Raw genomic sequence first — 26,513 nt, forward strand, 5'->3', positions numbered from 1 at the left:
TATTTCGATGGCCAACAGCTTACATTCTCTTGTAGTGTTTAGGACTTACAACAGAGCAGTGCGTTTGATTAATTCGGCTGCTACCATTATTATAAGACTACTTTATAATAACAGAAATATTATTGTTTATCACCTATCGTACAGGAAATTTTATTAAGGTGGAATTAGTTACAAGTTTACTCCATAAATTTATTTGTAGTAATAGGACTACAAATTTATATCGAATTCTCATTAAGTTCTGTGGTTTGATCTGTCAAAATATTCCCATTTGTTTTCTGACTTGGTAAGCCAATAATTTTGTGTGATCAGGACCGTATCTTATTATTGACGTAAGGTTTTTTGGTAGGAATAAATAAATTGGTAAGAAAGTTTTGATAAATGTAAACGTCAAATTTATTTTATATAAATAGTTGAAAATCTAATACAAACATTCTATTAATAATGTGTTTTTGATTAAATTACGCTGAAAATAGAATAGAATTTATAAATTTCGTAAAAAATATATGTATAACCTTTATTACATCTATTAATTGTATAGTTATGAATTGATAAATCATTTTTTGTGTACAATTTTTTTAATATAAAAAAATGTGAGACAATCTCAGTTATAACGTTTCACAGGCGAAGGTAACGGGGCGTTTTCTTCATAAATCATCATCAAAGAATTGTAGGATTTTCTTTTTTTCTTAGACTAAAAGAATAATGAAAAAAATAACAAACAATTAGATAACTATATAAATAAATAAATAAATTATACCTTGGATATATTAATAAAATTTTCGTCGCTACTACTACTAGAAGTAATTCCTTCATCTAATGCCAATTTCTTTGATAGCCCTTCTAATTCCATATCTATGTATAGCTGATTAAGTTGATCGTTAACTAATACGGGCTAAAATCAAATAAAAAAACAACATGAAATATTCAAAATGACAACGCAATATCATTAGAAAATATATTTAAACTAAAAATTCATATTCATTAATTCCTTCGGCCAATCCTGTGCTCTACATCACACAATCGTTAAAATCGATGATCTGCGTTCGACGCCATCGACCAATTAGATAACAACCGGAAGTTCTTATGACATATTGTAAAAAATCATAACTACCAGCCATCATACGATCAGTTTAAGATTTGCAAACGAAGTTTAGCGTCTGTCGAAAGTTAACACAAATATCGTGCCGAGTTTTGCATTTAATAATTTAATTCACCGATAAAGTTCAACAAAAACTTTATTTGAATAATAATTGTAATAGTTTTAATAATTTGGAGTGTAATTGCGTGAAATATGAATAAATAATAGTGAGACCCCGCCATTGCACTACTAGCAAGTGATTTTTCCGTATTAATTTATTGGAATATAGTGTGATCTACGTAACTAAAACTTTTTTTTTATAATTAAATATTATGTTCCAATCGTGGTATTAGGTTTTACTATTGTGTTTTTATTTTTAACGAGTTCGTGTATTTCACTTAATATAGCGACCATTATGAAAAAGCTAAAACGTCTTTCCAGCACCCGTGGATTCAAATATTGGTGAAAAAAGTGGGTGAGGTGAGTATTATTATGATTAGTATTTTTTTTGTTAAGAAATTTTCTGAGCTCCAAGTTAAAATTCTAATTATTTTTAAAATAGACCGAAACAAGTCGAAACGTTAATAAAATAACTTCTTAGGCATTGTATACGTTTTTCTGGATAAATAGTTTTGATTTTAGGTCTCTTTTGATAGAAAATTAGTTTATTATTTTTACTTTTTTTAAAAACTAATTTTCTACTAAAAGAGACCTAAAATCAAAACTATTTATCAAGCAAAACATAATATAAAAAGATGTAATAAGTAAACTATGAGGAAATTAATATTTTTTTACCTGACTAATTTCCTTAAGGCAATTTAAATCCGCTTCGAGTATATCTTCCAAATCTCTAAATACCATTTGGTATCTGTATACTAAATCCGGAGATACATCCACCGATTCTAACCATGGAGGTTCTTTTTTTCTGATTGGACAATTTTTACGTCCTCTCCACGTATTCTGAAAACAACGAAATATAAAATGTGTATACAAGTTAATCGATTATTCACTCACTTCTTCGTATTTATTCGATTTATTTTCTGTAACGTTGGAATCGTCATTCGATCCAGATCCACCGTCGGTTTTTAAAAACGACCAATAAGAAGATGAATAGCAACTGCTGGATTCGTCGGTATTATTGACGATGTTATTTCTAAATTGTGTAGGTTGGTTTATTACTGCTGGTTCACTTATCTAAAAAATAACAAAATATAAAACATCAGAACTAATTGTATAGTTGCCCTCGTATTTCCAAAACCGAGACTTTTAGCAACGTTTTGAATTTTTTCATCGTACAATGATCCTTCGAGGATATCTCGTGAAAATTTCAGTTCAATATTTCAATTATTTCAGCCTGAGTGATTTTTCAAACGAACGTATGTCTTCCATTTATACTTGAGCAACTTTAAACCCTCGGATTTCCAAAACCGAGACCTTTAGCAACGTTTTGAATTTTTTCATCGTACAATGATCCTTCGAGGACATCTCGTGAAAATTTCAGTTCAATATTTCAATTATTTCAGCCTGAGTGATTTTTCAAACGAGCGGATGTTTTTCATTAATACTTGAGCAACTTTAAACCCTCGTATTTCCAAAACCGAGACCTTTAGCAACGTTTTGAATTTTTTCATCGTACAATGATCCTTCGAGGACATCTCGTGAAAATTTCAGTTCAATATTTCAATTATTTCAGCCTGAGTGATTTTTCAAACGAACGTATGTCTTCCATTTATACTTGAGCAACTTTAAACCCTCGTATTTCCAAAATCGAGACCTTTAGCACCGTTTTGAATTTTTTAATCGTACAATGATCCTTCGAGGACATCTCGTGAAAATTTCAGTTCAATATTTCAATTATTTCAGCCTGAGTGATTTTTCAAACGAGCGGATGTTTTTCATTTATACTTGAGCAACTTTAAACCCTCGTATTTCCAAAACCGAGACCTTTAGCAACGTTTTGAATTTTTTCATCGTACAATGATCCTTCGAGGACATCTCGTGAAAATTTCAGTTCAATATTTCAATTATTTCAGCCTGAGTGATTTTTCAAACGAACGTAAGTCTTTCATTTATACTTGAGCAACTTTAAACCCTCGTATTTCCAAAATCGAGACCTTTAGCACCGTTTTGAATTTTTTCATCGTACAATGATCCTTCGAGGACATCTCGTGAAAATTTCAGTTCAATATTTCAATTATTTCAGCCTGAGTGATTTTTCAAACGAACGTATGTCTTCCATTTATACTTGAGCAACTTTAAACCCTCGTATTTCCAAAACCGAGACCTTTAGCAACGTTTTGAATTTTTTCATCGTACAATGATCCTTCGAGGATATCTCGTGAAAATTTCAGTTCAATATTTCAATTATTTCAGCCTGAGTGATTTTTCAAACGAACGTATGTCTTCCATTTATACTTGAGCAACTTTAAACCCTCGGATTTCCAAAACCGAGACCTTTAGCAACGTTTTGAATTTTTTCATCGTACAATGATCCTTCGAGGACATCTCGTGAAAATTTCAGTTCAATATTTCAATTATTTCAGCCTGAGTGATTTTTCAAACGAGCGGATGTTTTTCATTAATACTTGAGCAACTTTAAACCCTCGTATTTCCAAAACCGAGACCTTTAGCAACGTTTTGAATTTTTTCATCGTACAATGATCCTTCGAGGACATCTCGTGAAAATTTCAGTTCAATATTTCAATTATTTCAGCCTGAGTGATTTTTCAAACGAACGTAAGTCTTTCATTTATACTTGAGCAACTTTAAACCCTCGTATTTCCAAAACAGAGACCTTTAGCAACGTTTTGAATTTTTTCATCGCACAATGATCCTTCGAGGACATCTCGTGAAAATTTCAGTTCAATATTTCAATTATTTCAGCCTGAGTGATTTTTCAAACGAACGTAAGTCTTTCATTTATACTTGAGCAACTTTAAACCCTCGTATTTCCAAAACCGAGACCCTTAGCAACGTTTTGAATTTTTTCATCGTACAATGATCTTTCGAGGACATCTTGTGAAAATTTCAGTTCAATATTTCAATTATTTCAGCCCGAGTGATTTTTCAAACGAGCGGATGTTTTTCATTTATACTTGAGCAACTTTAAACCCTCGTATTTCCAAAACCGAGACCTTTAGCAACGTTTTGAATTTTTTCATCGTACAATAATCCTTCGAGGACATCTCGTGAAAATTTCAGTTCAATATTTCAATTATTTCAGCCTGAGTGATTTTTCAAACGAACGTATGTCTTCCATTTATACTTGAGCAACTTCAAACCCTCGTATATTCAAAACCACAATGCTTAGCAACGTTTTGATTTTTTTCATCGTACATTGATCCTTCGAGAACATCTCGTAAAAATTTCAGTTCAATATTTCAATTATTTCAGCCTGAGTGATTTTTCAAACGAACGTAAGTCTTTCATTTATACTTGAGCAACTTTAAACCCTCGTATTTCCAAAACAGAGACCTTTAGCAACGTTTTGAATTTTTTCATCGCACAATGATCCTTCGAGGACATCTCGTGAAAATTTCAGTTCAATATTTCAATTATTTCAGCCTGAGTGATTTTTCAAACGAACGTAAGTCTTTCATTTATACTTGAGCAACTTTAAACCCTCGTATTTCCAAAACCGAGACCCTTAGCAACGTTTTGAATTTTTTCATCGTACAATGATCTTTCGAGGACATCTTGTGAAAATTTCAGTTCAATATTTCAATTATTTCAGCCCGAGTGATTTTTCAAACGAGCGGATGTTTTTCATTTATACTTGAGCAACTTTAAACCCTCGTATTTCCAAAACCGAGACCTTTAGCAACGTTTTGAATTTTTTCATCGTACAATAATCCTTCGAGGACATCTCGTGAAAATTTCAGTTCAATATTTCAATTATTTCAGCCTGAGTGATTTTTCAAACGAACGTATGTCTTCCATTTATACTTGAGCAACTTCAAACCCTCGTATATTCAAAACCACAATGCTTAGCAACGTTTTGATTTTTTTCATCGTACATTGATCCTTCGAGAACATCTCGTAAAAATTTCAGTTCAATATTTCAATTATTTCAGCCTGAGTGATTTTTCAAACGAACGTATTTCTTTAAAAGAAGTATTTGAAAATAAACAATAAAATAGTTGAATTATTTCATACATTCATACATGTAATTCAAAAATTTTTGTTATTAGAGAGTTGATGACGTTTTTTTTTTTAATTTCAGTAATTTTATACACAAAAACATCAAAACCAACATCAATGTACAAAAATAACAGACACACATACATAATAAATAAAAATTTAACCTTGTTTTGTACATATAGCTCCGTCTCGCCATCTGGCGGACTAACTAACGGCGATTGTAACCATAAATCCTTACGGGAACATTCTGATAAAGCCTACAAAAATATTTTTTTCTCTTTAATTTCATTCGAAATACAAAATAATCATTTACACGATTCGTATTTTCCCCCCTATCGTCCCCCCCCCATAAGAAAAGTATGTAAAAACATACGACAGACGTTTAACATAGTTGCCACGTTGTGTTATAATTAAAGTTATTGACGTAGTTACACAACCGATAGGAAATTGTCTGATTTTAACAACTGGAACGAGTATTTTATTCTATTGTTTGTATATTAGATATTTTCCGATGGCAAATAACGTTCGAAACGAAATTAGTATATTAAAAATAAAAAAAACTCACTTTATTGGCACCGCTGGCGGAAGCTATGGACCCCATGACGCTTCCGGGTTCCGCTTTAACGGAAGTAGCTTGGGACGCCGGTCTTTGGAATTGTTGCGGAGTGTGCGGAGTATGGGTGGGGAGCGGAGTGCTCGACATGTTAGGTTTGTGTTCAGAAACGACGGGTACGCAACCCGGATTCGTTATACCGTTCAAGGATTGCATCTGGTTAAGGGGTCGAACGTCAGCCGTCGGATTTATTGAATTTATAGGAGGCGGTACCATCGGTAAAGGTACCATTGGAACGGTGGGACATATAAAAGGCGACGTCGGATAGAGGGCGTTGTTGTAATTGTAGATCATATTGGCGGGCATGTATTGAACTGGAATACAAAAAAAATATTAATTAATTTAATGATAATTGGAAAATATTTGTTTTATAACATCTCCCGTATTATTCAAACTCGATTTTTTTTTCAGAAATGATTGAATAGAAGGAAATGGCTCTAGCGGACAATTCTAAAACTAATCGAAAAGGTTTATATGGTGAAAAAGCTTGTTTAAGAGTGAAAAAAGTTTGTAAAGCTTGTGGAAAAGTGAAAAAAAGTTTGGTTAGTAAAAATAGTGGATCTAGAAAGTTTAAAAACTCCTAGAAATGCGTGAAAGTGAAAAAAAGTTTATAAAAATACTGATATCGATATTTCGCAGTGAAAATAGTGAAGTTTGAAGTACTGGCAACTTTTAAAATTGTCCTAAATCGAATAAAAGTTGGGAAAACCCGAGTTAAAGTGAGAAAAAAAAGTTTGGTTAATAAAAATAGTGGATCTGGAAAATTTACCAACTCCTAGAAGTGCGTGAAAGTGAAAATATTAGAGTTGGAAGTTCCGGATAATTCTAGAGCCGTAAAAAACCGAAAGTAAAAGTGTAATAAATCAAAATATATATACACAAAACCTATAAACCTACCAAACAGTTTTTAATATCTGAAAAGAACAAAGAGATTCGAAACCGTTGGTGCTTCTACTCGAAAAAAAATTATTTCCATTCAATTCCTTACCTTGATATCGAGATCCATGTAAAATAGTGTCATTAAAATGTCCCGGTATCGTCCTTTGATGCGCGGTCGGAATATAATACAGGGGGTACACGCCGGTGCTCAAACTCGCCGGAATTGCGGGATTTTCAAGCGCGGTATTCGCCGCATTCGTATGAGTGTTGGTGGTAACGGTGACGGAAAAAGGCGGCCATAGATTAATATCGTTCAACTAGAAAATAAACAAACGTTTAAAATTAATACCGAAAATTCATTTAAAGTCGATAAATTTCCTTACCCCCGATTGGTACATCGGCTGTTCGGTGCAAAATAGAGTCGTTGTGGTTTGTTGAGATTGAATATTTATCGGTTTTACGGGAGACGCCGCCGTCGGTTCTTCTTTATAATTCGTCGCGCCGCAAGATTGGTGTTTGTGTTTCGAAATCTTGTGATTTTCTCCTTCTTGGGAATAGGTGCCGCTGCGTTTGACGCCGTGCGCGTACTCCGGACAAAACTGCTGAAAATTTCATAACCTCACTTTTACCGTATAAATAATTATATATAATTTCGATTAATTATTGTTTGTTCGAGTTAAATCGCAACCGCCCCCCGTATTATTTGATTACTCACTTCGTTTTTATCCGAAACGTTCCTGTCTTCGAGATTGTTTTTGTTATGTACTTTTTTGTTATCCTTAATGGTGGATCTGTGTTCGCGGTGTCTTTTAAGCATTATCTTCTCCATATCTTCATTATGTCTGTAATTAAACGCAATAAAATAAATCAATCGTTCAAATTTATTTATATTATTTAACTAATTTTCAAAGCGCCCCCGTAATATTCGATCGATCTCCTGCGAGAAGGTTCAAGGTCAATGTAATACTTTATTTCACGTTTCCCCAGATGGCTCTGTTAGCTTAAATAAAAATCAAGTTGGTAACTGCTGTAGATTTTATGTTGGTAACACTACAGTGATTTTACTTCTGCTTGTTGGTGATTCATCGTCGTAGTAATTTTATTTGTTGGTGTATATTTGATAATTCTTTCGATTTTTATATTTATTATATTTTATTTATTGAAGTGAATGTGTCTAAATAAATGTCGCGTTTTTATATGTGGGTTCATCAGTGTAATACAGCTATTTCTGTGTCATTATAATATATAAATAGTTTTACAAAATGGCCGCCGATTGTAAATAAAAAGTAAGTTAACATTTTCAGTATTTTAAAAGCAACTTTTTATTTTGAAATATAGATTCGTCCAAATTTTATTTGAGTACAATTAACTCGTAAATATTTTTCTATTAAAATTTTCTGTATACTTTTGACATTGACGACTAATACGAGTGGTGAACGAAAAAATCTTTTCAATTTCGTTAACATACAGAGCGATTCTTATTAGATATAGTTCGTAGTTATTTTTAATCAAAAATTTTAAATTATTGGTCGATTACTTACTTGACGAGTAGAGATTCCGTTAACAAGGGCGATATATAAGAATCTCCGTTAGACGTGTTGGTATTGATGGTCCCGCTTTCAATATTTGGATTACTGACGGAACTCAAATTTCCAGCGCTGTCGCTTCGAGAAGTACCACTGTTTTGTATTGAAGAAAGACATTTCCTGGAAAAAAATTTATTGAATATTTCGTAAAACGATTTCACGTAACCTAAAACCTAACTTAATTAAATTTAAATATAAAATTCTTACCGTTCATTTTCTTGTGAAACTTTGACTTCGACGTCTATATCTTTTTGTACGCCATTGCCGCTTTCCTCGGAAACCGTAGTTATGGGTTTACTTTGGAAGAACCTCTGTAAATTCTCATTGTAATTCAGTTGATTGTAGCTAGGGGGCGTTTCGGAAGACGATTTACTATCGCAGTAATCGTGATACGGTGATATTTCACCCAACATAACAGAGTCGCGTTCCTGAAAACAATTTATTAAATAAGTCTTAAAAATTAAACTGAAAAGTTTGGTTATTATTTAATAAGTGCCATGCAAATTAGTTATTTTAAAATAGTTCGTTAATTATAGATTATTGAGTTTATTTGAATATTAATGAATGAAGTTAGAAATAAAAAAAAGCGCTGTTGCCAAATGTATCCCTATTTCTCAGATGATGAGAAATTGATGAGACTGATTTTAAATTTATTAAATGTTAATGTTAACCCAAATCCTTCGGCGATTTTGTTAAGTTTCTTGTTGGAAGCCGAAAAAAAAACTGAAAAAAACAAACTTACCATTTTTTTCAAACTTACCGAGATGGTAGGATCAATTTCTTGTGGTAAGTCTAATTCTAAATTCGTTTTTTTCACTTCGTCCATGAGAGATTCCATAAAATTCGCGAGGTGTTTACATCGCCTGGATACCTCGTGTTTTACCGCCTCGTTGGGCCGAGGCAATTCCTGAAAATTAAAAAAAATTTATATCAAAATTAAAACGATGTTGAAAATATTTTGTCTAGAATGAATTTACACAAAAAATAGAGAGGAATAAGTCATTTTAGTTCGAATAAAAGCAGGCGGCTTTATTGATTGGCAAAAAGCATTCGGTTAAGTAAGAATTTACGAATTTTTAATATTTTACCAACAGACTAATATGTAAATATGAGTAATATGTTTAATTACCTTATTTAATAATAGTAAAATTTCTCCTTTGATAATTTTGCTTTGTTTAACAACTTCTTCTGATACCAATTTCGTTATTTCGATTTGTGGCGGCTCGAAAATATCGGGATTGATTGGTCCCTGAATAATTACAAAAAAATATTTATAAATACACCAATGTCCCCTTTTTTTCTATACTCCGTATAAACCAGATTAGGATTCTAGTGATTTTTTTTTTACCTCTATAACTCTATGAAATCCTATAACAAATTCCAAACTTCTGGACCAAGGGTTGATGAAACTCGACCATTCCGTCTCGACTTTCGCGAACGTGCCGTTTTGTACTGCGAATCTATAAGGTTTACTTCGATATACTGATCCATTTATTTGGCACATTCTCATCACTGAAATACGTAAAATACATTTAAACCCAAGACGTATTTACTTTTTGGAACGCCCTCGTAACGTTGCCGTTCAATTCAACTGTTAAATTAATTGATAATTTATTATTTCTTGGGCAAGAATAATATAATTGCGAAGAAAATTATTTAAAAAATTATCTGAATTTGGAAACACTTTCTGACTCACCCGGTATAACAAATCTTCTAATTCAAGTTTTATTTTAATCGGTTTTTTTCAATAAATTCCCACAGTAGTTTTATTTGCCAATTTTGCTTTTTGTTACAATAAAATTTTCCACTATGTAAATATACTATTTAATATACGAGGGCTATTCAATAGATATTGACACTTTTGAATATTTGTACGTTTTTGAAATTTTTTATTATTGATGAAAGGAGAAACTTTTACCAGTAAGTCTCCGAAACAATATTGCGACGTTGCCAAATTAAGTTTTTTTTAATTTCGAGAAATATTTTTATATATATCTTTGTCTGGACTTACCAGATTCGTATATTTCTTTGAGAAAAGGCATATCTTCCGGATGATAAAAATCGAAAATCGATCTTCCTAACATATCTTGCGGTAAGAAACCGAAATTTGTTACCACATCCGGATCCACGTGGCTAAATATACAAGATGCGGTATGTCTCATACCAAATTTTGGTGAAACTCGTTTTTCTTCTGGCACTACAACAAAAATAAAGTCCGAAAATTAAATATCTAATCGAAATAATGGATTTTTATATTAACATTCTCTCTTAGGGGTGTAAGTACGAGGGGTATAAGAAATGTAATATCAACGTGAGTGGTTAGGTTAGGTTAGTGTCGGATTATGTTTCATTGTGCGGCCCTGTACAATGCCCTTGCAATAAATAGGTCTTATCAAATTTTATATACGTTTTTTGTAGTGAAGGCATTTTTTTAGATTGTAAAAAATACTATAGCAGCGTCGGAGGTCATATTTCCTTTTGGAAATTTTCAAAATGACGTCATTTTAAGACAATTCAATGTTTTCGATCGCTTTACCCCGAAAAAGAATCTAATATCCGAGTTAATAAGTTGCAGCGTTGCCAAATTTATTACTACAAATTTCTTGTTAAAATTTTAATAACAACTGTCAATTGTCAAAGTCATTCTGTTCGATAGCTTTCATCGACGGCAATACGTCAAATGTCAACACATTGTCGATGTCAATTAATATACAGTGTGTCCCAAAAGAGTATTTTTTTACACGCTTACCTTTATACGAAGAATAAACTGGTACGGCCGCTACGACCAGGAACATACCGCTGTTAATTTCCAAAGTTTTTGTTTCCGAAGCGTCGGAAAAATGTTTGAATTTCACGGTTAATTGGAAAGCTTGATAGGAAACTGCCTTATCAACAACACCGAATCCCGATGATTTCAATCCCCTATATCTCCTGAGGCATACGTATAGGCAATTCTTGTAATCTGTCAACAAAACAATACAAATTTTTAATATACCGAATGTCCCCGTAAAAAAACTTTAAATTTACGACGAATTGAGTATTTAAAGGAGGACATCCGGTATACGTATCGCTTACCTTTGTATTTCCCTTCCGAATTGACCAGAGGTATAGCGACACCGGTAGTAACTTGACTAGAAAAGGTCTCTCTGTCTTTGGGATGGACGAAATCAATAAAAGACCTTCCCAACCACATATCTTTTGGAAAACCCAGTACTGTAGTCAAACTGGGCGTCGTGTATAATACCACACCGTCGTACATAGATATAACGCAACAAAAACCGTCCTGGAATAAAAATAAAATTAAAAAAAAAACGTGAAAAAATATTTAATTGTTTAATAAATCACCTCGGGTCGGTACGTATAAACTTTATTAGATTTAGTTTTATTTTCCGGTTTAACTTCAACTTCCGGTTGTAGATTTTCTTTTTCTTCGGCACTTTTATTGACGTTGATAGCCGGGTCGCTGTGAAACGTCGTACAGGGTGGCGTTGTATTAACTGTCAAAATAAATTAACGTTATTTTTAACACGGCAGTCGACGTGTTTATTACTAGAATTAGTTTTGCAGAAAAAAAACAATACGATGTATGGGGTAATAGCCACAAGTTTCCCATTGTACAATATGGTGGTTATGTGAAGGAGTAGAACGTACAGGGTTGGATGTGATGAGAGTATAATTTTTTTTTTTAATGTTGATCTAATCGAAGCTATTACCTGTAACAATATCTGTTTGTAATATATCAGGGCAGGACTTAATGTCAGAGTCGGTTTTATTGATGGTTTCGTTATCGATTGGATCTTCGGGTGCAGTTAAAGGTAGAGCCACATCGATTCCTGTAACAATTAATTTCAAATCTAATATTTTTTACTTGAAGTACCATCTTGATTAACGCAGGAACGCCCCAGAATACGAATGTCTCGAAATATTAGAAAAATAATTTAGATTTTCAGCTTGAAAAAGTATATTTTTAAAATAACACGGATATTTGGCAACATCGCTCTAACACGAGGTCATTTTTCAAGATCAGCTGCCACATTGCATGATACAATTAATTTAAATTATTCGTTCAAATCACTCCAATTCGTGGTCCGGACAGAATTCTCAGAAAACGAAAAATGTCTGTATCATAAGTTATTATTAAAGATAGAGAGAGCGGTATATGAGTGTGATATTGTACGAGAGAGAAAGAGTATTAGTTGGCCACTCCCGCAATTATAATCAACGTCATGGCAATCCAATCAAAATACGGTAGAGAGAGATATTCTTTCTCTATCAGTAGTTCTCGGGCCTATTCGAACAAACTCTCTCTCTCTCTCTCTATCTTTAATATTAACAATATGATTTGTATACATATATCTCAACATGTTACATTCTAGCTAGTCGCATGTTGCCAGATCTTCGATGAATTCGCTGATATTTGAGATTTTACTTCCAAATTAAGATATTAAATTATATAACGAGAGAAATACTTAGTCGACGATGAGAAGATTTTCTAGTTTGAAATTGTTTTTAGATATAAATTTGTATATACAGGGTGATGCAAACGAGTTTAGAGTAGTTTATATCAAATAGAGGGAGAATTATTTATAAAGAGAATTCTAGAAAATATTGGCTCAAATTAAGACGTTGTAAACATAAATTTGTATATACAGGGTGATATAAACAAGTAATTATTGAAAAAAAAATTAAACTAACCTATAAGAGGCTCTGGCGCAATTTCCTTCATATTATCCTGAGTGGAATTAGTGCTAGGAGCAAGCATTAGAGTAGATCCGGCGATGGTAGTAAGAGATGAAACCATACTCGCTTTTGCTTTTTTCTTTTTATGTTCCTTGCTACGTTTCGGTGGTTGCGGACCAGTATCCACGCTAAAACAACAATAATTCCGAATAAATTGGAATAATTTTTATTTTTTTTTGAAATATTTTCAATTACCTTCCATCTGGATTGGTAGCTCCGCAGTACCCGCTGCTCCTGCTCGAATTACTTCCGCTGTGTATAGATTTCGAACTGGCGCTAAAAAACAATCGATTATTACGAATGAAAATCGATTTGTACGAAGGTTGTAGCGGAAATTTGAGGTTATGAATGTACCTTCTTTGCGAATTTGTATTACTGCAACTATTCGAGTATCCAGAATCGGAGATTTTTGCATTACTGTTAGTTACCGATTTTGATTCCATATTTTTACCTTTAAATTCCATAAATTGTCTATAACGATGTCTGCAATGAAAATAACATGAATTTTAACTACGCATGATCAGTTTACTTGTTTATTTTGAGTGATGGAATGGAAATAATCAGACATTCGATATAAATCCAATTATCGGAATTTTTTTCGTCGATATCAACGGTTTAATAATAATTCTATAGAGCCCGAATTTATTTTCGTGCTGGAAATAGGTCTCGATACGTTTCGATTGGGCCGCCGCACGTTGTTTTACACGTTTATGTTACGACTGTCTCATATTTAATGGGAATTTCAAAGAAAATAATTTACGTAAATGGTAAATGTGAATCTATTTTGAGAAATTTTTAGAATTTCAACTTTAAAATTCACACAAACTTTAAAGCATTTAATCTACGTGTCGAATCGTTGTTTTATTAGTACGGGAGATTGGGAATTATTAGTTTATTAGTTCGGATGATATGACCAAAATTAATTAGAAAAGTGGATAAATTTTTGATACCCTCTGTATTATAAACAACGATTTTCAGGTTGAGAAAACCGTATAGTTCGTGAAGCACCTTTTTCTCAATCTAATTTGGCTTTTTGCGAAGTTTCAAGTTTATTAGTTCAGGTGATATGCCTAAAATTAATTGAAAAATTGGAGAAATTTTTGATTCCTTCTGTATTATAAACAACGAATTTTCAGGTTGTGAAAAATGTATAGTTCGTGAAGCACATTTTCCTCAATCTACTATCGCTTTTTACTAAACGTTAAATTTATTAGTTCAGGTGATATGACTAAAATTAAATGAAAAATTGGAAATATTTTTGATACCCTCTGTATTATAAACAACGAATTTTCAGGTTGTGAAAAATGTATAGTTCGTGAAGCACCTTTTTCTCAATCTACTATCGCTATTTTCGAAGCGTTAAGTGTATTAGTTCGGGTGATATGAGTAAAATTAATTGAAACAATAGATAAATTTTTAATACCCTATGTAGTATAAACAACGAATTTCCAGTTTATGAGATACGTATAGTTTGTGAAGCACCTTTTCCTCTATCTACTAGCGCTTTTTATGAAGCTCCAAATTTATTAGTTCGTGAGATATGTCCAAAATGAATTGAAACAATAGAGAAATTTTTGATACCCTCTGTATCATAAATAAAGAATATTAAGATTGTAAAATATATATATATATATAGTTAGTGAAGGACTTTTTCCTTAAGCTATTACTGCTTATCATGAAACACCAAGCTCATTAGTTTGGGAGATATGAGTAAAATTAGAAATAATTTTAGCATTTTTTTTTTGATGTCCCATATATAGCAGACCAGATATAATCAGAATTTTGAATCACACAGTTCTCGAACAGTTCTTGCTTTTTTTATATAGTTGAAATATGGAGACCTAAAGTTATTAGTTCGGGAGATATGATCGAATCTAATGGTATAATCAGTAATAATATCAATAAAAAAATTATTATAAACTTTAAATCCCTATATCTCATAAATGAGAGACATATATAGAGTAAATAAACATAATTCGTAAAGTCATATTCCCTAAATCAACTTTTTCTTTTTATTAGTTCGGGAGATATGAGCAAAACTAGAAATAATGTGTCAGTTTCAGTAATTCTATAAATTGTATATCGATAAACCGGATTTGAAATTCACACAATTTGTAAATTGGTTCTTGCTTTTAGTATAAAGTTGAAATAGAACGCCCTAAAATTAATAGTTCGGGAGATATGGTTGAATATAGTGGTAATATATCAATCAAAAACTTCGACGCTCTGTATATCATATACTGAGCACATTTGTAATATAAAATGAACACGATTCGTTAAGCAGCTTTTCCAATAACCGTTACTACTTTTTATGGAACACTAAGTTTATTAGTCCGGGAGATAAATTAGAAAAATGTCTGTTTAAGTATTTGGATAAACTTTAATGTCTTGTATCTCAGTCGCCAGTGATAATCCGATTGTGCAATTCACAAATTTTATAAAATGGTACTCGCTTTTACCATAAAGTTGACATAGAACCGTCTAAAATTAATAGTTCGGGAGATATGGTCGAATATAGTGGTAATATATCAATCAAAAACTTCGATGCCTTGTATATCATAAACTGGGCACATTTGTGATATAAAAAATAGACACGATTCGTTAAGCAGCTTTTCCAATAACCGCTACTACTTTTTATGGAACACTAAGTTTATTAGTCCGGGAGATAAATTAGAAAAATGTCTGTTTAAGTATTTGGATAAACTTTAATGTCTTGTATCTCAGTCGCCAGTGATAATCCGATTGTGCAATTCACAAATTTTATAAAATGGTACTCGCTTTTACTATAAAGTTGAAATAGAACCGTCTAAAATTAATAGTTCGGGAGATATGGTCGAATATAGTGGTAATATATCAATCAAAAACTTCGATGCCTTGTATATCATAAACTGGGCACATTTGTGATATAAAAAATGGACACGATTCGTTAAGCAGCTTTTCCAATAACCGCTACTACTTTTTATGGAACACTAAGTTTATTAGTCCGGGAGATAAATTAGAAAAATGTCTGTTTAAGTATTTGGATAAACTTTAATGTCTTGTATCTCAGTCGCCAGTGATAATCCGATTGTGCAATTCACAAATTTTATAAAATGGTACTCGCTTTTACCATAAAGTTGAAATAGAACCGTCTAAAATTAATAGTTCGGGAGATATGGTCGAATATAGTGGTAATATATCAATCAAAAACTTCGATGCCTTGTATATCATAAACTGGGCACATTTGTGATATAAAAAATGGACACGATTCGTTAAGCAGCTTTTCCAATAACCGCTACTACTTTTTATGGAACACTAAGTTTATTAGTCCGGGAGATAAATTAGAAAAATGTCTGTTTAAGTATTTGGATAAACTTTAATGTCTTGTATCTCAGTCGCCAGTGATAATCCGATTGTGCAATTCACAAATTTTATAAAATGGTACTCGCTTTTACCATAAAGTTGAAATAGAACCGTCTAAAATTAATAGTTCGGGAGATATGGTCGAATATAGTGGTAATATATCAATCAAAAACTTCGATGCCTTGTATATCATAAACTGGGCACATTTGTGATATAAAAAATGGACACGATTCGTTAAGCAGCTTTTCCAATAACCGCTACTACTTTTTATGGAACACTAAGTTTATTAGTCCGGGAGATAAATTAGAAAAATGTCTGTTTAAGTATTTGGATAAACTTTAATGTCTTGTATCTCAGTCGCCAGTGATAATCCGATTGTGCAATTCACAAATTTTATAAAATGGTACTCGCTTTTACTATAAAGTTGAAATAGAATGCCCTAAAATTAATAGTTCGGGAGATAATTAGAAAAATACAGATGTCAGTAATGATAATTTCAATAATAATAAAATTTGCTACCCTGTACATAATAGATTATAAATATTTACAACATAAATTCGTGACATTATTTTTTTCTATTTCTTTGAAGCCTATTTGTGAAACCGTATGTTTATTAGTACGGGAGATAAGCGGAAAATCATCGATCGCGAAAGATACAATAAGAGTAAACTTTGAAGCCCTATATCTCACAAAATACGTTTGGTTAATATGCAAAACACCGAAAATACTCTACTGAGCACGTTGCTATCCCCGCGGTAATAAATGCACGCCCGCAATTTTCGAATATAAAAGAAAAATAAAAACCTTAGCAGCGGTTTCGAATTGGCATCTCTTCGGCACTTTCAAATCACATCTGTGAATGGAGTAAGTGACAACGAACGTTTTATTTGTACAAATATCGATTTTTCGTCCAATTAGAGGAAATCGTTCGATTGCGAATGAAATTGATGATGGCTGTCACTAGAATTAATGAACGACTACATTGTGCAATCACATTATATTTAGAACGGCGTTGACGGGGCGTTTGGAAAAGTCGACGAGACGAAGTGGGGTGGATAAAAACAATGGAAAATAACTTTAAGGAACGGGATAAATATAGAAAAACCCGAAAAGGGAACTTGAAGGGATCTAGTGTTTAAATCTGCATCGGAAACTTGCGATTGGTGGTTATATAATGATAATAATCGGTTTTTGTTGGTTGTACAACGGATATTTATAAATAATTTTCGATTATAAGGGCGAATTACGGGATTTATTTCTATAAATAGATCGAAAACGGGTGTTTTATTATTAAGATTTTTCGGATTTGATTGGAATTCGTGAAACTTGAAGCGATAAATGTATAGGCGTACGAAAAATTGGGAAAATTAATATCAGGATAATCGATATGCATATTGGGATATCATAGATAATGTCCTAAAAATCTTTATGGTGTGTTTACAACTGATCTATTAGACCCGCTCCTTTCAAAAAGTCTAGAATGTGGGATGGATGTGGCTGCCAGAAATTTTTGATACCCTCTGTATTATAATCAAAGAATTTTTGGGATGTGAAAAACGTATAGTTCGTAAAGCAAATTTTCCTTAATCTAATATCGCTTTTTACGAAACGTTAAGTTTATTAGTTCGGGCGATATGACTAAAATTAATTGGAAAATTGGAGAAATTTTTGATACCCTCTGTATTATAAACAAAGAATTTTTGGGATGTGAAAAACGTATAGTTCGTAAAGCACATTTTCCTTAATCTACTACCGCTTTTTGCGAAGTTTCAAGTTTATTAGTTCAGGTGATATGACCAAAATTAATTGAAAAATTGAAGAAATTTTTGATACCCTCTGTATTATAAACAAAGAATTTTTGGGATGTGAAAAACGTATAGTTCGTAAAGCACATTTTCCTTAATCTACTGTCGCTTTTTACGACACGTTAAGTTTATTAGTTCGGGCGATATGACTAAAATTAATTGGAAAATTGGAGAAATTTTTGATACCCTCTGTATTATAAACAAAGAATTTTTGGGATGTGAAAAACGTATAGTTCGTAAAGCACATTTTCCTTAATCTACTGTCGCTTTTTACGAAACGTTAAGTTTATTAGTTCGTGTGATATGTCCAAAATTAATTGGAAAATTGGAGAAATTTTTGATACCCTCTGTATTATAAACAAAGAATTTTTGGGATGTGAAAAACGTATAGTTCGTAAAGCACATTTTCCTTAATCTACTGTCGCTTTTTACGAAACGTTAAGTTTATTAGTTCGGGCGATATGACTAAAATTAATTGGAAAATTGGAGAAATTTTTGATACCCTCTGTATTATAAACAAAGAATTTTTGGGATGTGAAAAACGTATAGTTCGTAAAGCACATTTTCCTTAATCTATTGTCGCTTTTTACGAAACGTTAAGTTTATTAGTTCGGGCGATATGACCAAAATTAATTGGAAAATTGGAGAAATTTTTGATACCCTCTGTATTATAAACAAAGAATTTTTGGGATGTGAAAAACGTATAGTTCGTAAAGCAAATTTTCCTTAATCTAATATCGCTTTTTACGAAACGTTAAGTTTATTAGTTCGGGCGATATGACTAAAATTAATTGGAAAATTGGAGAAATTTTTGATACCCTCTGTATTATAAACAAAGAATTTTTGGGATGTGAAAAACGTATAGTTCGTAAAGCACATTTTCCTTAATCTACTACCGCTTTTTGCGAAGTTTCAAGTTTATTAGTTCAGGTGATATGACCAAAATTAATTGAAAAATTGAAGAAATTTTTGATACCCTCTGTATTATAAACAAAGAATTTTTGGGATGTGAAAAACGTATAGTTCGTAAAGCACATTTTCCTTAATCTACTGTCGCTTTTTACGACACGTTAAGTTTATTAGTTCGGGCGATATGACTAAAATTAATTGGAAAATTGGAGAAATTTTTGATACCCTCTGTATTATAAACAAAGAATTTTTGGGATGTGAAAAACGTATAGTTCGTAAAGCACATTTTCCTTAATCTACTGTCGCTTTTTACGAAACGTTAAGTTTATTAGTTCGTGTGATATGTCCAAAATTAATTGGAAAATTGGAGAAATTTTTGATACCCTCTGTATTATAAACAAAGAATTTTTGGGATGTGAAAAACGTATAGTTCGTAAAGCACATTTTCCTTAATCTACTGTCGCTTTTTACGAAACGTTAAGTTTATTAGTTCGGGCGATATGACTAAAATTAATTGGAAAATTGGAGAAATTTTTGATACCCTCTGTATTATAAACAAAGAATTTTTGGGATGTGAAAAACGTATAGTTCGTAAAGCACATTTTCCTTAATCTATTGTCGCTTTTTACGAAACGTTAAGTTTATTAGTTCGGGCGATATGACCAAAATTAATTGGAAAATTGGAGAAATTTTTGATACCCTCTGTATTATAAACAAAGAATTTTTGGGATGTGAAAAACGTATAGTTCGTAAAGCACATTTTCCTTAATCTATTGTCGCTTTTTGCGAAACGTTAAGTTTATTAGTTCGGGCGATATGACCAAAATTAATTGGAAAATTGGAGAAATTTTTGATACCCTCTGTATTATAAACAAAGAATTTTTGGGATGTGAAAAACGTATAGTTCGTAAAGCACATTTTCCTCAATCTACTGTCGCTTTTTACGAAACGTTAAGTTTATTAGTTCGGGCGATATGACCAAAATTAATTGGAAAATTGGAGAAATTTTTGATACCCTCTGTATTATAAACAAAGAATTTTTGGGATGTGAAAAACGTATAGTTCGTAAAGCACATTTTCCTTAATCTACTGTCGCTTTTTACGAAACGTTAAGTTTATTAGTTCGGGCGATATGACCAAAATTAATTGGAAAATTGGAGAAATTTTTGAAACCCTCTGTATTATAAACAACGAATTATCAGGTTGTGAAAAACGTATAGTTCGTGAAGCACATTTTCCTCAATCTACTACCGCTTTTTACGAAGCGTTAAGTATATTAGTTCGGGCGATATGACCAAAATTAATTGGAAAATTGGAGAAATTTTTGATACCCTCTGTATTATAAACAAAGAATTTTTGGGATGTGAAAAACGTATAGTTCGTAAAGCACATTTTCCTTAATCTATTGTCGCTTTTTGCGAAACGTTAAGTTTATTAGTTCGGGCGATATGACCAAAATTAATTGGAAAATTGGAGAAATTTTTGAAACCCTCTGTATTATAAACAAAGAATTTTTGGGATGTGAAAAACGTATAGTTCGTAAAGCACATTTTCCTTAATCTATTGTCGCTTTTTACGACACGTTAAGTTTATTAGTTCGGGCGATATGACTAAAATTAATTGGAAAATTGGAGAAATTTTTGATACCCTCTGTATTATAAACAAAGAATTTTTGGGATGTGAAAAACGTATAGTTCGTAAAGCACATTTTCCTTAATCTATTGTCGCTTTTTACGAAACGTTAAGTTTATTAGTTCGGGCGATATGACCAAAATTAATTGGAAAATTGGAGAAATTTTTGATACCCTCTGTATTATAAACAAAGAATTTTTGGGATGTGAAAAACGTATAGTTCGTAAAGCACATTTTCCTTAATCTATTGTCGCTTTTTACGAAACGTTAAGTTTATTAGTTCGGGCGATATGACCAAAATTAATTGGAAAATTGGAGAAATTTTTGATACCCTCTGTATTATAAACAAAGAATTTTTGGGATGTGAAAAACGTATAGTTCGTAAAGCACATTTTCCTTAATCTATTGTCGCTTTTTACGAAACGTTAAGTTTATTAGTTCGGGCGATATGACCAAAATTAATTGGAAAATTGGAGAAATTTTTGATACCATCTGTATTATAAACAAAGAATTTTTGGGATGTGAAAAACGTATAGTTCGTAAAGCACATTTTCCTTAATCTATTGTCGCTTTTTACGAAACGTTAAGTTTATTAGTTCGGGCGATATGACCAAAATTAATTGGAAAATTGGAGAAATTTTTGATACCATCTGTATTATAAACAAAGAATTTTTGGGATGTGAAAAACGTATAGTTCGTAAAGCACATTTTCCTTAATCTACTACCGCTTTTTGCGAAGTTTCAAGTTTATTAGTTCAGGTGATATGACCAAAATTAATTGAAAAATTGAAGAAATTTTTGATACCCTCTGTATTATAAACAAAGAATTTTTGGGATGTGAAAAACGTATAGTTCGTAAAGCACATTTTCCTTAATCTATTGTCGCTTTTTACGACACGTTAAGTTTATTAGTTCGGGCGATATGACTAAAATTAATTGGAAAATTGGAGAAATTTTTGATACCCTCTGTATTATAAACAACGAATTTTTGGGATGTGAAAAACGTGTAGTTCGTAAAGCACATTTTCCTTAATCTATTGTCGCTTTTTGCGAAACGTTAAGTTTATTAGTTCGGGCGATATGACCAAAATTAATTGGAAAATTGGAGAAATTTTTGATACCCTCTGTATTATAAACAAAGAATTTTTGGGATGTGAAAAACGTATAGTTCGTAAAGCACATTTTCCTTAATCTACTGTCGCTTTTTACGAAACGTTAAGTTTATTAGTTCGTGTGATATGTCCAAAATTAATTGAAAAATTGTAGAAATTTTTAATACCCTCTGTATTATAAACACCGAATTTTCAGATTTTGAGATTCTTATAGTTCGTGAAGCAAATTTTCCTTAATATACTACCGCTTTTTATGAAGTTCCAAATTTATTAGTTCGGGTGATTCGAGCAAAATGAATTACAAAAGTGGAAAAACAGATGTTTTATTAATATTTTTCAAAGAGTCCAGAAAGTGAAATGGATGTAACTGCCAGAGCTTTCGTCTTCTTTTTCATACAATTTCGCCGAAAAAAGTTTGATAAGTGTCTTTCTTTGATAAAATGGATGACAGCTAAATGAGTTACGATCTTTGATTCATTCAAAAATTTCTTTTTCCCTGGTTTTGGCCCACTGACCAATTATAGGTTATATCGTCATACAGAAGTTAAAGATTCTAGGACAAGCTTATGTAGTAGCACTTACCTTGGACTTTATAGCTCTAAATTGGGAGAATCCCGTATAACGGTGAATAATTCGTAACATGAAATGACATATGACATTTCTTGATATGGTATTTTCATCGAAGCCGATCCGTAAAATCGGTTTTGAAGAAAATTTTATACATAACAATAATTAGTGTCTTGAAAATATTGATGGATGTCATTTTTAATTGAATTATTCATTGTGTAACTATAATGTCAAGAAGGTGCATCTGGAATACGATGCTGTTTAGAACAAGATGAATATCGGCGGTGAACGTTTACGAAACAATTTCTGTCCGTGACACGACTCGTCCAGAAGGTAGCACAAAAAGCACGTTGCAGCACCGTAACCTTATAAAAATAGAAACGAAACTTTTTTTTTAGAACGAAAGGACCGAAAAAAGTCAAAAAAAAAATGATAAACGATGCAAAAAATAATTCTGACCGAGCCAGACATCGCATGATGCTAAATTAGACGGACGTGCTTTACCAACTCGCGTGTCAATAACGACTTGCAGTACCACGTGCTGTTATTAAGAGGAAAAAAAAAGTTTATACATTTTCCAAATCTCCAGATGATATTTGGTCCCTTTTTCAATCTTCCATGGAATGAAAACTGTTTCCACAGTCTCAAAATCCAATAAAAAATAACGACCATGACCTAAATGTACGACGGGCATTGAAAGGATGACGTTCGATCCATTTTTCACTCTTCCATGGAACCAGATCTGTTTCCACAGTCTCAAAATCCAATGAAAAACAACGACCGTGACCTAAATGTACGACGGGCATTGAAAGGATGACGTTCGATCCATTTTTCACTCTTCCATGGAACCAGATCTGTTTCCACAGTCTCGAAATCCAATGAAAAACAACGACCGTGACCTAAATGTACGACGGGCATTGAAAGGATGACGTTCGATCCATTTTTCACTCTTCCATGGAACCAGATCTGTTTCCACAGTCTCAAAATCCAATGAAAAACAACGACCGTGACCTAAATGTACGACGGGCATTGAAAGGATGACGTTCGATCCATTTTTCACTCTTCCATGGAACCAGATCTGTTTCCACAGTCTCAAAATCCAATAAAAAACAACGACCATGACCTAAATGTACGATGGGCATTGAAAGGATGACGTTCGATCCATTTTTCACTCTTCCATGGAACCAGATCTGTTTCCACAGTCTCGAAATCCAATGAAAAACAACGACCGTGACCTAAATGTACGACGGGCATTGAAAGGATGACGTTCGATCCATTTTTCACTCTTCCATGGAACCAGATCTGTTTCCACAGTCTCAAAATCCAATGAAAAACAACGACCGTGACCTAAATGTACGACGGGCATTGAAAGGATGACGTTCGATCCATTTTTCACTCTTCCATGGAACCAGATCTGTTTCCACAGTCTCAAAATCCAATGAAAAACAACGACCGTGACCTAAATGTACGACGGGCATTGAAAGGATGACGTTCGATCCATTTTTCACTCTTCCATGGAACCAGATCTGTTTCCACAGTCTCAAAATCCAATGAAAAACAACGACCGTGACCTAAATGTACGACGGGCATTGAAAGGATGACGTTCGATCCATTTTTCACTCTTCCATGGAACCAGATCTGTTTCCACAGTCTCAAAATCCAATGAAAAACAACGACCGTGACCTAAATGTACGACGGGCATTGAAAGGATGACGTTCGATCCATTTTTCACTCTTCCATGGAACCAGATCTGTTTCCACAGTCTCAAAATCCAATGAAAAACAACGACCGTGACCTAAATGTACGACGGGCATTGAAAGGATGACGTTCGATCCATTTTTCACTCTTCCATGGAACCAGATCTGTTTCCACAGTCTCAAAATCCAATAAAAAACAACGACCATGACCTAAATGTACGACGGGCATTGAAAGGATGACGTTCGATCCATTTTTCACTCTTCCATGGAACCAGATCTGTTTCCACAGTCTCGAAATCCAATGAAAAACAACGACCGTGACCTAAATGTACGACGGGCATTGAAAGAATATTTTCATTTTCAATACAAATTTTTAGACAAATTTGGTATTGTAATGTTAGTCCATTCTCCTTATTCGCCTGATTTCGTACCGTGCTACTTCCGTGTGTTTCTTAACGTGAAGTTTACATCCAAAGCAACAAGACATGATAAGAAACAAGAAATGCATGGATGCAAAATATAACATTAGTGTCACTATTTTTTTAGCCACACCTTGTATATTAAGAAAAACTAATTCGTAAATGTCATATAATTCAATGATTAGTTAATTGATGACTGTTGGATCTATTTTTCGAAATATTACGATGATTGTCTTATGTAAACAGCATCACAATTATTTATATGGTATTTATTAAAATGGTTTAATGATTAGTAAGACAGTCCTTGTACATAAAATACGATAGGGTAAATAATTATTTGATTTTTCCCAAATTCCACCCAACTCACCCCTATCATACGTGTCTTTGATTTAATTAAACACCCTGTAACTCAGTAAGTACGTAAAGGATTTTTTAATTTTGGAATTTTTTTAATTAGTTACGAAACACTCTGTAAGTTTTTTGGTATTTTCGGTTTATTTTTGAACGAAATCACTCTGTATAGTACTTTTTATAGATACATTTACATTTTCTCAGTGTATTATCAGTGAGAAAATTTTTTTTTAATGTAAAGTCTTGAAATCTACTCACCTCTGTTATATGCGTCCAATTTTAATGGTTGGGGGGCATTTTGAGAAAATTTGTATTAAAAATTTTTCGAAATAGGTAAAACACTTAGGCCGATTGTCACTGGAGAAGGTATTTGAGGAACTGATGATCGTCACTGCCGAAAAACGGGAAAAACGTGCATAGAAGGAGAGAGTGTTAACGCGTAAAACGTTTTGTAAAAAGAGATCGATGCAATGCAATCACGATGCTAGCAACGTGACTTACGATTCAGTTTAGATCGCGGTCAACGTTACCTTCACGTTTATTAATTACATTTGCAATGAAAACGTTGAATAAAAGATAAACAAAAATATATTTGCTTACAGATTGTCCCTAATTGGAATTATGAAACAAAAAAATCAATAATTTATAGAATATAACCTAAAAATGAATTAAAATTAGACATTAAAAAATTGGCAACAGTGTGCTATTTAAACGTTAAGTAAATATATCTACAGTTTGGTCCATTGAATAGGAAATAAAAATGTTTTTTTTAGTTATTACGGCCGATACACACTGTTATGTAATATTTATTTGCGTTAAAAAAAAAAAACTTTGTAAAACTTTCACTTAACCCTCTATTTGTAAGCATAGCAACTAGATTTGTTCATATGAATCATTTAGTTTTCTAAAAAACGCAAATATCTCACCTAACTTCAAAAAATTTCTGATTATTGGTAATAAATTTTAATATTTCCAATCTATAATTCATATTCATAAATTAGAATATTTTTATTATTGACGTTATGCAATTAGTAATACATTTACTGTTAGTTAGGCAACCAGTTATATTTTATATATTTTCAAGGTTAATCAGTTCGAATCATAGATCACGTGTAATTACGTAATTTGCTCTGAACAAATTTGACATATCTAATGATTTAAACTAAATATATATATATTCACAAGATGGCTTCTCAATATCAATAAATTTATGATTGTTTTATTGAAACGTCTTAAATATTTATAAAATAAATAAAAACAATATATTAATCCGTGGATTATGATCAATAATCATAAACATAGATAAACATCTAGTACGGAACATTACACCAGTGCACTAATACCATAAAATTATACTTGTCATTGTCGTAAGCGTTCGTAAAATATAAAATTTTTCATGGAAACACAGATAAATGTTACACTTTGTAGAACGTGATTTCTTGTAGTTGGTAGACTTTTATTTTTTGTTAATATATTGTACACGTCATTGATATAATTTAACGTATTTTCTTTTACAGGGTGATCCAATAGTGTTGAGGAAGACTGCAAATTAGTTTTTATGAAATATTTTGTATGTAATTTAATAAAAGTATAGTATTGATTTAAAATTTGTTTTATTTCAACGAAAATCGGGTAAATAAAAT

General features: G+C 32.2%; 1 protein-coding gene and 1 long non-coding RNA gene across 7 annotated transcripts; one reads left to right on the forward strand and one right to left on the reverse strand.

Moving 5' to 3' along the window:
* Positions 1-369: 369 nt before the first annotated feature.
* LOC130893765 (period circadian protein) lies at positions 370-25,521 on the reverse strand. Of its 6 annotated transcripts, none has more exons than XM_057800113.1 (23): positions 25,129-25,521; positions 13,391-13,519; positions 13,232-13,312; positions 12,992-13,164; positions 12,010-12,129; positions 11,642-11,793; positions 11,372-11,579; positions 11,046-11,258; positions 10,308-10,493; positions 9,645-9,808; positions 9,426-9,545; positions 9,057-9,203; positions 8,504-8,724; positions 8,252-8,416; positions 7,426-7,552; positions 7,094-7,312; positions 6,820-7,027; positions 5,784-6,145; positions 5,383-5,475; positions 2,093-2,272; positions 1,874-2,038; positions 758-892; positions 370-691 (listed from the first exon to the last, which is right to left on the reverse strand). In XM_057800113.1, the coding sequence occupies exons 2-23, from the start codon at positions 13,498-13,500 to the stop codon at positions 602-604; spliced, it is 3,639 nt and encodes a 1,212-aa protein (XP_057656096.1). In that variant the 5' UTR covers positions 13,501-13,519; positions 25,129-25,521; the 3' UTR covers positions 370-601. The 6 variants fall into 6 exon arrangements, with proteins under 6 accessions (XP_057656096.1, XP_057656097.1, XP_057656099.1 ...); XM_057800114.1 differs by lacking the exon at positions 25,129-25,521 and adding an exon at positions 17,183-17,235; XM_057800112.1 differs by having other exon boundaries at positions 377-691; positions 9,039-9,203.
* LOC130893788 (uncharacterized) lies at positions 7,800-26,477 on the forward strand. The gene is made up of 2 exons (XR_009059245.1): positions 7,800-7,996; positions 26,388-26,477. It is a non-coding gene; the product is annotated as an uncharacterized LOC130893788 (long non-coding RNA).
* The last annotated feature ends 36 nt before the right edge of the window (positions 26,478-26,513 follow it).

This window comes from Diorhabda carinulata, chromosome 5 (assembly GCF_026250575.1).
Source record: "Diorhabda carinulata isolate Delta chromosome 5, icDioCari1.1, whole genome shotgun sequence".
In the NCBI taxonomy this organism is placed as follows: Eukaryota; Metazoa; Arthropoda; class Insecta; order Coleoptera; family Chrysomelidae; genus Diorhabda; species Diorhabda carinulata.